Source organism: Myxocyprinus asiaticus, chromosome 12, assembly GCF_019703515.2.
Source record: "Myxocyprinus asiaticus isolate MX2 ecotype Aquarium Trade chromosome 12, UBuf_Myxa_2, whole genome shotgun sequence".
NCBI classification, from domain to species: Eukaryota; Metazoa; Chordata; class Actinopteri; order Cypriniformes; family Catostomidae; genus Myxocyprinus; species Myxocyprinus asiaticus.
Genome location: NC_059355.1, coordinates 46,088,547 through 46,100,846, shown reverse-complemented (window position 1 = coordinate 46,100,846; position 12,300 = coordinate 46,088,547). Strand labels below are relative to the sequence as shown.

Here is a 12,300-nt window from a genome sequence, read left to right as displayed (position 1 = left end):
TCATCATCTGTCTGTCTGTCTGTCTATCTATCTATCTGTCTGTCTGTCTATCTATCTGTCTGTCTGTCTGAATCTATCTGTCTGTCTGTGTCATCTATCTGTCTGTCTGTCTGTCTGTCTATCTATCTATCTGAATCTGTCTGTCTGTCTGTGTCATCTACCTGTATCTATCTATCATCTATATCTATCTGTCTGAATCTATCTGTCTGTCTGTGTCATTTATCTGTCTGTCTGTCTGTGTCATCTGTCTGTCTGTCTGTCTGTGTCACCTATCTATCTATCTATCTATCTATCTGTCTGAATCTGTCTGTCTGTCTGTCTGTCTGTCTATCTGTCTGTTATTTATCCATCTGTCTGTAGTATCCATCCATCCATCCATCCATCCATCTCACCTTCAAGATCTCATGTAGTTGTTGTATGTGCAGATCTAGTTTATTTAACTCTGTCTCTACGTTGCTCATCTCCTGCAGTGCTGCATGCAGTTCCTCTAGTAGTGAACTAACTCTCTTCATCACAGCTCTCCTCTGGGCTCTGCTCACTCTGTCCTTCACTGGGAGATTCTCTTCAAGCCGCTTCTTGAACAAGGTCTCCTGTTCGGTCGTCCCCTCTGCCTCTACCTCAACTGTGCTAATGGGCACCTCTCCGTTCTGCCGCAGGATGTCAGGTGTGCTGTAGCGGTGGAAGAGGAATATGGAGTCTCTCTTGCTTCCTGCAGGACTAGGGGAAGGTGTTTCTGTCTCTGATGGCCATTCCACACTCTCTTCTGCCTTGAGATATGATGAGAAAGAAATGAACCACTCCTGGATTTCTACATGGATATACAGTGAAGTCCAAAGCAGGGTCAAAAATTAACTTTACATTAAGGGGCAATATGTAGCCCCTGGTTTTGATTTCCAGGGGTATTTTAGTCACTTTCAGTGGCATTTTTGCCCTGAGCACCCTTTAATTTCTGACCCTGGTCCAAAGGTATCCAGTGAGACCACAAATTAAAATGCTTCTACTGTATTTAGAATTCTATTAAATACAACATTTTTAATTATAAAATATATTTTCAGCATAACAATTCGAGTGAAAGGATTGAAAATTTAATGGATTGATAATTGAAATGTCAGGAGAATTGCAGGATGTCTTTGTATTTGTTATCTGCCCCTTTTGCGATCCATGTTACGCCAGCATGTACAAAGGCGTTAACATGGTCACAAATTACTAATAATTTGATTAGTTCCCTAGAAATAATGCAGAATCTTAAATATTTATTTTTCACTTCATTACTTTTTCATAGCTTTTCGATGTTTTAAAATGTTAAAAATCCTGAAACATTGTTTATTTCTGGGGTTAAATGCAAAGATTCCAGATTTCAGTGTAATATCACAGTACATATTTTTTGCCATGACTATAAAACCATTTTTGTTTGACAGTATCGACGCAGCCGCCATATTTGATTTGAAAGTACAAATGTCACTTTTAATAGCACAAAGTGATTGTATGGCTTCAGAAGACTTGGGAAATAGTGCAAAAGTCATACGATTCCTTTTCATGTGGTTTTATTAGGGGTTTTTTTTTTCATCCTTTTTGCAGTTGACAATCCAGCAAAATTAAGTCATTATATGGCAAATAAACCCTGTGAATACTTTTTTACAAATTCACCTTTTGTGTTCCATGGAAGAAAGAAAGTCATACGGGTTTGGTGCGACGTGAGGTTGAGTAAATTATTTTGTTGCACACTATTACTTTACCTTTCCTTTTTCTATCCACTGACCTCTAAAGGAAAAGGCTTTTTAAAAAAACTATTAAAATAAAAAAATAATCACACAATTTCATACATCTCCTAGGGGCGTCTTCAGCAGATCGTGGTCCTGTAATTTGGTGTCCAGGGCAGGTTGGGGCGTGAGCGGTGGGTCGCTTGTCCTCTCATAGGCTGGAGGAGTGAGGGCCTGGGTGGAATCAGCCAGGTAGCTAAGTAAAGTCACGCCCCTGGATTCACGAGAGCCAATGGAGAAAGAGCCATCTGCATCCTGTAACTGACGCATCATCGACTATAGCACAAAGAGACGAATCAAATCATGTGATGTTATTTAAACTCTTCTGTAGAAAGGCCAGTATAACAAATCAACTTAGAAATGTTTACAGAATTTAAAGCAACTTATAGGTATTTAAAGGCGGAGTGTATCATTTTTGCACCATTAGCAGTACTAGTGTTTACACTCTTTAGGAAGTCAACTTAAAATGGCTTTGTTGTCTGCATAGTAAACTAGGACAGGAGAAATTATTTTAATGTCAGAAAACTTTCACATTTCAACTTTTCTGTAGACATGCAGAGGGTGTGTGTGTGGATGTAGTTCATAAACTCACTAAAAAGTACTTCTCTGTGAAATTGGGTGTGCTGGGAGGTGTCCAGCTATATACAGATCCTTTTCTACTGTGGATCGACTGGCGGCTGACAGACGCTGTGATGGGCCGCACCTCACTGCTATCAAATGGACTGCAAGAGAAAAAGACAAAAAGTGAGAGAAAAAGAGAGAATGTCGTCAAAAGACTGGTTTTAATCAGTTTCGTTAACTGAAATAAAAACAAAAACTATAATAAAAAAAATCATAATACAAAAATTAAAATTAAATACATTTTCAAGACTCACTGACTAAAATGAATTTTAGTTTTTGATATACAGTATCTTGTAAATTTTAAAACCTTGACAACATGACTTCATAATAAATGCTATGAAACATTTATGAATTATATCAGACAATGCTTTAACTTCAGCTTAAATACTAAACTAAAACTAGAAAAAAGTAAAATATATTTACTAAAATATAAAACCAAACTCAAACTAGACATTACTGAGAAAAACAAAAACTTAAAACTAATATACACTAAACTAAATTATAAGGACACACTGAAAATAAAAAATAAATAAAGATTAAATTCAAAGCTATAATAACCCTGACTCCACTGAGAAAAAAATGCCCCTAGATACAGTATCCAAAACAACAAATGTATTAATGAAAATACAGATGCAAAGGAAGTGGCTAAATATATTGGATTGCTGGTTATATGGGTGTTTGGATTTAAACTGGAATTTCTATTGTGTTTGGAGCCAACTACAGCTCTAGCTAGTTTCTATGTATATCCTCTCCCAACCCTAGGTGTAACCCCACCTCCAACCTTAACCATAGTCCTAAATATAACCCCACTCCAACCCTAAACAAAAGCTTAACCTTTACAATTAACTACCACCTTATGCTCAAAATGTGCCGTTCAAGTGAAGTAACTCATGCCAAATGTTCCAGATTCAATACAAGTTAAGCTCAATCAACAGCATTTGTGGAATAATGTTGATTTCCAAAAAACAAAAAAATAAAAAATAAAAATAAATAAAATAAATTCAAAATGTCCCACATTTATAATAATAATCAAGAATCTGGGCTACTTGGAAGTGAATGGGGCTTGGTCATAAATGTTAAAATACACACTATTTCAAAAGTATAGCCACAAGACAAACATGATACATGTCAACATGACTGTAGTGTGATAAAACCGCTTACTAATCTTTTTTGTGTACTATATTCAATGTAACAATTTCGTTATCATGACATATTCATAAATCTCACAGTTCATGCCCAGTCCTTTGGTTTTATATATTTCCCACCAAAATCTACTCAGTTTACTCACATAAAACAAGACTTTTTACACATAGACAAGTATTACACATACACTATATGGCCAAACGTTTGTGGACACCATATGTGCTTGATGAACATTTGATTTCAAAACCTCAGGCATCAATTTCCCCTTTTGCTGTAATAACAGCTTCCACTCTTTTGGGAAGGCTTTCCACTAATACTGTATGTAGTAACATGGCTGCAGGGATTTGCTCTCATTCAGACACAAGGCTATCAGTGAGGTCAGGAACTGATGTTGGTCGATGGGGCCTGACTTACAGTTGCAGTTCCAGTTCACCCCAAAAGTGATCAGTGGGGTTCAGGTCTGGGCTTCGTGCAGGCCAGTCACACGCCAGACACAGTAAACCATTTCTTTATGGACCTCACTTTGTTCACAGGGGCACTGTCATGCTGGAACAGAAAAGGGCTATCCCCAAACAGTTGCCACAAATTTGGAAGCACACAAAGCCCAAGCCATTACATAAAGAAACATTAAGATTTTACTTTACTGGATTTAACTGAGTAACCAAATTCGTTAATTAGAAGGGGGTGTCCACAAACTTTTGGCCATATAGTGTGGATAACTCAAATTGGCATTATATTCATGCTGTATTGCCAGAGGGGAACTGGTTGTTTCTACTTGTTTCTTTTAAGGTTATTTTTTAAAGCTGCTTTAAAACAATGTGACAACACAAAGCAGCTAAACCCAGTATTCTGGTAAAATGCTGTAACACCAGTAAATCCCTGATTTTATTACACTAAAATCATGTTAACACATATATTGTAAACATCTTGGGGCTATAATTTTGAAACAGTATGTATTTTAACGTTTATGGACTGGCCCCATTCACTTCCGTTGTAAGTACCTCACTGAAATTGCGATTTTTACTTTTTGTTTTTTAAACAATTGAGGGACAAGTGGATTTGTTGTTGTTGTTGTTGTTGTTTTGTAGTACTCAACATTTTGCCACAAATGCTGAAAATTTTTACCTGATCAACATTTGGTTGTATGCAGATAAATATGGGTTTTCTTGTAAGAGTTATTTGAGATTATTACACAGCTCTCTAGGATGCCATCTAGCGGTCTGATATATTGCTCAGTAACAACCGCACCTACGCATAATAGACCACTCATCTGGGTGTTTGCGAGCCATCTTTCCTGCTTCTTGGATCACTGTGCAATTTCTGCAAGTAAGCTAATAAAATTATTTCAACCATATGCATAGATTTAGGTAGGGATGGTAGGGACATGTCCCAACCAACTTTCAGAAAATCGGATATGTCCTGACCAACATTTGGGCAATTTTACCACATAGAAAATACTTGAACTTTATTTAAAAAAAATATATTTTCATTTTAATGACTATTAAAGTTCTCAGTATTACTCATGTATACATTTTTATCTAATGTCCTCTGAAGTGGTGCATAAACAGCATGGTCACATGGCACCAATCACAGTGGTTTGTGATTAATGCATTTAGATTTTTTTTTAACAATTTTCTGGAGATTACATGGGCAGATTTTCATTTGCACAAAATATAGAATTTTCATGATATATCACAAATTAAATTTCGGTAGGCCTATGATTTAAATGCGTTCATTGTGCAACTTCTGTCACGGTCCTGTCACTCTGTCAGTCTGGGTTTTGGTCTGACAGGGTCGTGGCATTATCCGCCGATGTCTGTCTTTGTGTACACGCGGTTTCAGTTATATTCCTTGCCACACACTCTTCTGTTTGTTGTGTTTGTCTGAGTGTGGTGTCTGGGTCCTGACTTCCTGTCTAGTTCGGTTCCGGTCTGTGTCGGGACCCGGACATTCATACTCCTTGTCTGTCTGTTATTTACATGACATGCTCCCGGGTCGCGAGCTGACTTCATGTTGTGCTGAGTTTCAGTCAATTTGGTAAGGTGTCAGATGTGTGTGTGGCCAAACTCTCACACAAGTGTCCTGTCTCGTCTTATTCGTCGATTGGCATGAGTGTATATCACCTCATTGTCTTGGCGGTGTGTGCTCATGCAATTTGGATGTTTTGTCTTCTTGTGAGAGCACGTGGCTTTGTTAATGTTTCTGTATCGCTGTGTGCTTCTCTGTCTTACGTCACACCCCACTTCCTTGTTTGCTCATTATTGTTTCATTAGTAACACCTGCCCTATATTAACCCACTTGATTTCTCTCCCTATTTTAGTCTCCTCGTGTGTGCTGTCCAGTGCCAGTTCATCTTGTTCTCTAGTTAGTCCTGTATGTATTTTCCATGTTCCAGTCGATCCTGTATCCCTGTTCCTGGTCTTGGTCAGTCCTGATTCCCTGTGCCCTTCTGCCCCAGACTGGATAACCCTTTGTCCCCTTCTGTGTTGTTTATGTTTTCCCCCTCGTGGGAGTTTGTTTTGTTAATAAAGTGTTTTTTGGTTTTGAACTCTGCGTTTGTGTCCTCATCTCTGCAACAAACCGTGACAACTTCAGTCTGGTAAGCAACTTGTTTATTCTTTAGAAAAAAAAAAAAACAGGCTAATATTTAATATGGTTGGGTAGAGAAATAGGAAATAAGGAAATTATGTTACTTTGCCTATATTACCAGACTTTCTCGCATTTTCTTAATACCAACATTTTGAATAATGCCCTCCTTGCAATATGTCCCTACCAACTTTCAGCCCAAACCTACTCCCTTGATTTCAACTCAAATCAATGTTTCGTGTGCTTTTATTTATATATTTGGCAAGTCGTCTTGTAATAAGATACACACAATGAACAGTCAACCAACAGAGCTCCAAACCGGAGATGGAATTCAGATGTTCAGCAATTTCTTTCTTGTCACATAATTACATAATTTCAATGCAAATCAATATTTTATGTCCATTTATTTATTTGGTTAATAGCCATGTAATAAGTGGGATAATGTATAGTCAGACAGCTGTTATCGCAAAATAAACCCTTTCAAGTTGATTCAAGAGGGTCCTGATCACTCTGTCTGTGTTTATTTTGTAATAACAACCGGCTGACAACACATTATCCCTAACAAATCTGATGGCTTTTGTGTTTTAGCAATCATGTACTTAATAATAACTTAATAATAATAAATGCTCATTGACTTGGCCACTTTTTGTTTTACTCTATGAAAAAGCAATAAAAATGGAATGATAAACTCTCAGGTTTTGATTACAGGTGATGTGTTGAGTGGCAGTGTGTCGTTTGAAATTACTGGATGAAGGAGTCTGACACTGTTGACAGAGAATAACCAGAACCACGGGAAATGAGGTCACACACAACAGCAAGAAGAGACGCTGAACAGGCTGTACGATGTGTTTAATTTAGTGACGCTGTAAAAGAGGCTGTGAAAAATAATTTCCACCTGGACTGTGTAAAATGAAAGTTGATCTGTGTGTTCAAGAGAGAGACGAGGTAGTGATGGACTATTTATCCCACCCCTCTCTCTCTCTCTCTCTGCAGTCAGCTGTTCTTCCACAGCTGGTGTGTGTTAGCTGATAGCAGAGCCTCACTCACAGGGGGGGTGTTTGTATGAGAGATAGATAGAATGATCTACAATATGCTGTTAATAGCACACTTACTGTAAGTTTTCAACAGCTTTAAGACTGTGTGCATTATTGCACAAGAAAAAAATACAGTTTATTGAACACATTGAGCATGTTGTCACACTAGTATGGCGGAAGTTGCACAATGGGAACCTGTTGTTTATTGACACTGATTTGAGAAGGACACCTCTGTCTATATATGAAATATCATTCAAAGAACAGAAATACTGTTTTACTATCGTCTTGCAAACACAACACGTGCACTTACTTCCAAACCACCTCTAGTTGTAGCTTGATGGTTCCCAGTTCTGTAATGTCGACAACCATCATCTGCGGTCGTACTGTGAAAAAATCTGCACTCCTACACGTCACCATGCCGACAAGGATGGAGCTCAACCCCTTGACCTCTGTTACCTATAGGATTGTTCAATATTTGTGATCTCATTTTGAATAAAAGTGACTAATAAGGGTACAGGAAGATATAGAATAATAAGTAATTTTTATTTGAACCATTTGGCTCACCATCTTGATTTTCAGGGATAGAATACATTTTGGACAGTGAGACCTTTTATAAACATCATGCTGTTCGCCAAAAAGCTTCAGAGAATCTGTTAAACATCTCTATAGTTCTCTCTCTCTCTGGAGTCTGTGGGTGGACTCTTCTATTATATGAAAGTCTTTCTAGGTCTACCAAACAATATATGGACAAAAGGCCTGGAAGCGTCTGTCATCTGTCATCTCAGCCCCCACAGGTGACCTTGACAGGAAGTGGTATTTGCGCAGGTGTGTGTGTGAGAATAATGTGGACAAGCTCACCTTGATCTCAAAGTTTCCGTGGATGTGAGGGAGGAAGACCATCTCCTCTTCATCCCACAACTGTCTGTCATCCGTCTGGATCCGCCCTCTGATTTTCCATCTCTGTCGGCCCAGTCGGATCAACACCTACACAGAATGAGCCGTTCAGTGCAAAGGCGTAGCAGCCAAGGGGGACGTGGGGGACACGTCCCCCGCACTCTTTAAAAAGGTGATTTTTGTCCCCCGCACTTTTCCAAGCTAAACCCATACCGAGTGCTAATGGTGGATTTGTATACAGTATTCTTTGTGTTTTGTTACTTTGGGCTGATTGAGTGACCATCCAGCCAATCACAGGTGAGTTTCATGAGCGAAACAATCCTTACGTAATAGGCCGTCAGTCAGACAGTCTAATCAACACGGCTCCATTCATTTCTACAAAGCTGCTTTCAACAATGCTCATTTATCCATGTTTTTTATCAGCATTGATGTTGATCTAAATTAATAATCTAGAGATGAGGAACACACAAACGAGAGTTATTTATCAGCATATCATTCTTGATTGGCAGCATTATATGAAATACACTGCAGAAAAAACAAAACAAAGGACAATCCTTCTTTAAAGCACACATTGTAAGTGGAATTTATTAGTGATCGACCGATACGGGTTTTTTTAATGGCCGATGCCGATATACAGAGAGCAGGGTGGTTGATAGGCCGATACTAGGGATGTGCCCAAAGTCGAATACCTTATTCCGAAAGGCACGAATTATGATTTCAAAACGAATAACGGATTAAGCCGAATAATATAAAAACTATTTCAGTGATTTCAGATCGGATGGGCGTGGTCTCGACTCCGTTTGTGGTCTCTGTTCATTGTGCGTGTCTGAAGCTTATCGAGTGTAACGTTAAGATACGACATCATAAACACTTTTCACTTCTTGAAATGTCTATGTTAACGTATCACACAATTCACATATGATTCCCATGTATCCATTTATAGCCTAAACCTGAGCGCAATGTTAAATTCCTGACCTGAAGTGATGATTTCACGTCGGAGGTTGTCTATCCGTCTTTAAAGTTGACCACATTTATATTCACATCAGCGATTAAGGTAATTATCTGGTTAAGACTTTATTCTGAAAAAAGTTAAAATGCTCCATAGAGTATTCATCTATTAGGAAAATTCCTCACTATGTAAAACGAAGAAACTGAAACATTCTCCATCTTTTTTTTGTCTTCTTCTTTAAACTGTGCTACATCTGGTAAGGCACTATATATAATTTAACATTATTATTGTTATTATCATTATTATTATTTAACTAAATAATGGTGTCTTATCGTAAACATTCCTAATAGATTTACGGGACTTTCACCTGTTTCTAGGCTATGTTGATTTTATTTTCACTTCTTTTAATGTTTGAATTTGTATATATTATTCACTGCAAAATGTGTGCTTGACATTTCACATTTTGCTTGACACCTCCGGCCTTAAGAATAATGTTGTTATACATGCACAGACAAACAGAAAATACTGCTTCATGCAGATATTAATATCAGTGTAGAGCTGAGGAGGGCGGGGCCGGGCTGGAATGAGACACACCCGGTCCCCAATCAGCCTGATGGGGCGCGCGAGGGATAAAGGCGGCCGGGGACGACAGTTCGAGAGAGAGAGAATTACAGACAGCTGTGCTGTGTTTTTAGTTGTGTGTTTTTGTTTGGGTTTTTGTTTAATAAATTATTAAATTAAGTTGTCAAGCCGGTTCTCGCCTCCTCCTTTCCTCTAAACCCCCTTACACTGGTGCCGAAACCCGGAAAGGAGGAGGGATTCCCGTCGCAGAGTCCTCGACACTGCCGTCCACCCAGGGGAGCGCCACTGCCGTCCGACGGGGGACGGAGTAGCCCGACTACCTGGACGCGGGGAACGGCCGCCGTCCGCGAGGCGAGTGGGGACGGGACTCCCCGACCGCCTGGAGCGAGGGAGCCGCTGCCGGGGGCGGAGGAGTGCCCTGCCCTCCCCCGGGAACGCGGAGGGGTCGAGAGAAGACCGCCGTCCGCGGGGGGGAGGAGGGAAGTGACTCCCCGACCGCCTGGAGTGGTAGGGCCGCTGCCAGGGGCGGAGGAGAGTCTCCACGGGACGCCGGGAACGCGGAGGGGCGTTCTGTCCGCTGGGGGTCGGAGGTCTGACTCCGGTCCGCCCGGGGAGGAGCGACTGCAGTCCGCCTGAGAGGGTGGAGTAGTGATCGAGGACCACGCGACGGCGCATCAGAGAACCGGTGAGTTTCTTTTTCTCTCTCTCCTCTCTCTCTCTCTGCCGCTCCGTGTTGGCCTTTCCCTCGCCATTTTGTGTTGTTGTTTTTTCTCCTCCCAGGTCGAGGAAGGCGGGGAGGACCCGCCGGCAGTCGGGGCATAAGGCACGCCCCCCCCACCCGGAGAGGAAGGGTGGGGGGGGATGTACGTCATGCCGGGGGCTCCCCGGCCTGAGGCAACGCCGGGAGGAGTGTAGAGCTGAGGAGGGCGGGGCCGGGCTGGAATGAGACACACCCGGTCCCCAATCAGCCTGATGGGGCGCGCGAGGGATAAAGGCGGCCGGGGACGACAGTTCGAGAGAGAGAGAATTACAGACAGCTGTGCTGTGTTTTTAGTTGTGTGTTTTTGTTTGGGTTTTTGTTTAATAAATTATTAAATTAAGTTGTCAAGCCGGTTCTCGCCTCCTCCTTTCCTCTAAACCCCCTTACAATCAGAAATCTCCTGACAGTTTAAACAGCCTGGATCGCCTGCTTGGATTGTCACGGACTGACCGTCATGATTTGTGAATCAGAGGAACTTTTGATCCTGATACTGAAGTTTTGATACTGGCTGATAGAATACGTGCTTCAGAGGAAGATTTTACTGTAGTTGAGCGCTCGACGGGAAGAAAACTCTGGATTTTCCTGAGGTTCGTGAATTGCATCTGTTTAAACAAGATATCTGCATATTTGCAGACAGTATATAATAGAAATTTTATTGATATTTGCCTTTTATCATTAGAAAAGTTACAGAGAACTGTTGAGGAGAGACTGTTAGAATACGTGCTTCAGAGAAAGATATATGAGCGCTCCACAGTTTGCTTGATCTGCTGAAGTTGTGTGAGGTTGGTTTATTACATCTGTTTAAACGAGATATTTGCAGATGGTATATGATATTAGTTTTATCAATATTTGCCTTTTATCATCAGACAAGGCAGCTAAAACAGGGAACTGTTGAGGAGAGAGAGGGAGAATGAAACAGGCAAGCACTTTAACATAATGAGCTCAAACGCAGACCGTTTACATGAGACTGTTGCACACTGGTCTATTATTGTAGTAACTTGATGGCACGTAACAACAAAACGAACCATGACTGGTCGTTTATATGTCTCAGTCGATTCACATGCAAACAGGCAATTCTCAGACCCCACAAGAAACAAATCGGCCAAACAGGAAAATGTATTGGCCGATGCCAATTATTAAAACATTTGTGAGGTAATAGTTTGATCGGTTGTTTTTTTGCCAATTTAAGCAGATTACTTGATCTGTGTTAAATTCATTTTTAATATCAGCTCTTGTTTTTTTACCTTTATGTTGGTGTGCAGTCAACAAACTGTAGGGAAAAAGATCTGCTGTGTGTTTAGGCATTTTACTGAAGTGAATAAACATGTAGGCACACTTTTTTATACATGAAAAATCAGTGACTAACTTATTTCACACAAGACACTCATTTGTCACCACCTTCTGGCATTACCAGAAATGGTCACTGAATCATTAAATGGATCTGACCGAATTTTGGTGAATGTAGTCAAAACACTCAAGCCACTTGGATACATTTAAATCCCACAATGCACAAGCATGGAGTAAAAATTATATTGTGCACATGCACAATTGTCATTATTGTAATTGATTAAATAATTTATTCAGGACCAGCTTGTGCTCAGTCTTTTACTGTCATGTGTGAAACAGAAGAAAGTGCTCCACAAGATGTCCTTTATTTTTGCAGCTAATTTTGCAAAATTATGCAATTATTTTATATCCAGTATACTGTATACTGATATACAGTAGACCACGCTTTCTAATGATGAATAATTATGCAAGTTACTTAACACTGCTTATGTTTTGCTGTGAAATACTATGTCTACATCGTATCCAGTGACCTTCACTAATTATTGATTCTGGAAGTCTGGAAGACAGTAGTAAAAAAAAAAAAAAAATCCTCTTCTAATTAAGAATAATTCTCACAATTTGTTTTTCTTCAAAATAAAACAAATTCATATCAATTCTCATATTTTGAATTAAGTAAGCTTAAAT

General features: G+C 39.9%; 1 protein-coding gene across 18 annotated transcripts in view; it reads right to left on the bottom strand.

The window, feature by feature from the left end:
• The window catches only part of LOC127448893 (RIPOR family member 3-like), a 241,818-nt gene that overhangs the window by 11,092 nt on the left and 218,426 nt on the right, over positions 1–12,300 (bottom strand). For all 18 annotated transcript variants that reach the window (XM_051711823.1, XM_051711824.1, XM_051711825.1 and 15 more), the window contains 5 exons: positions 8,003–8,128; positions 7,455–7,600; positions 2,353–2,482; positions 1,824–2,036; positions 393–767 (listed from right to left, as the gene is read on the bottom strand). In XM_051711823.1, the coding sequence (XP_051567783.1) occupies positions 393–767; positions 1,824–2,036; positions 2,353–2,482; positions 7,455–7,600; positions 8,003–8,128 (990 nt within the window). The remainder of the gene's footprint in view (positions 1–392; positions 768–1,823; positions 2,037–2,352; positions 2,483–7,454; positions 7,601–8,002; positions 8,129–12,300) is intronic.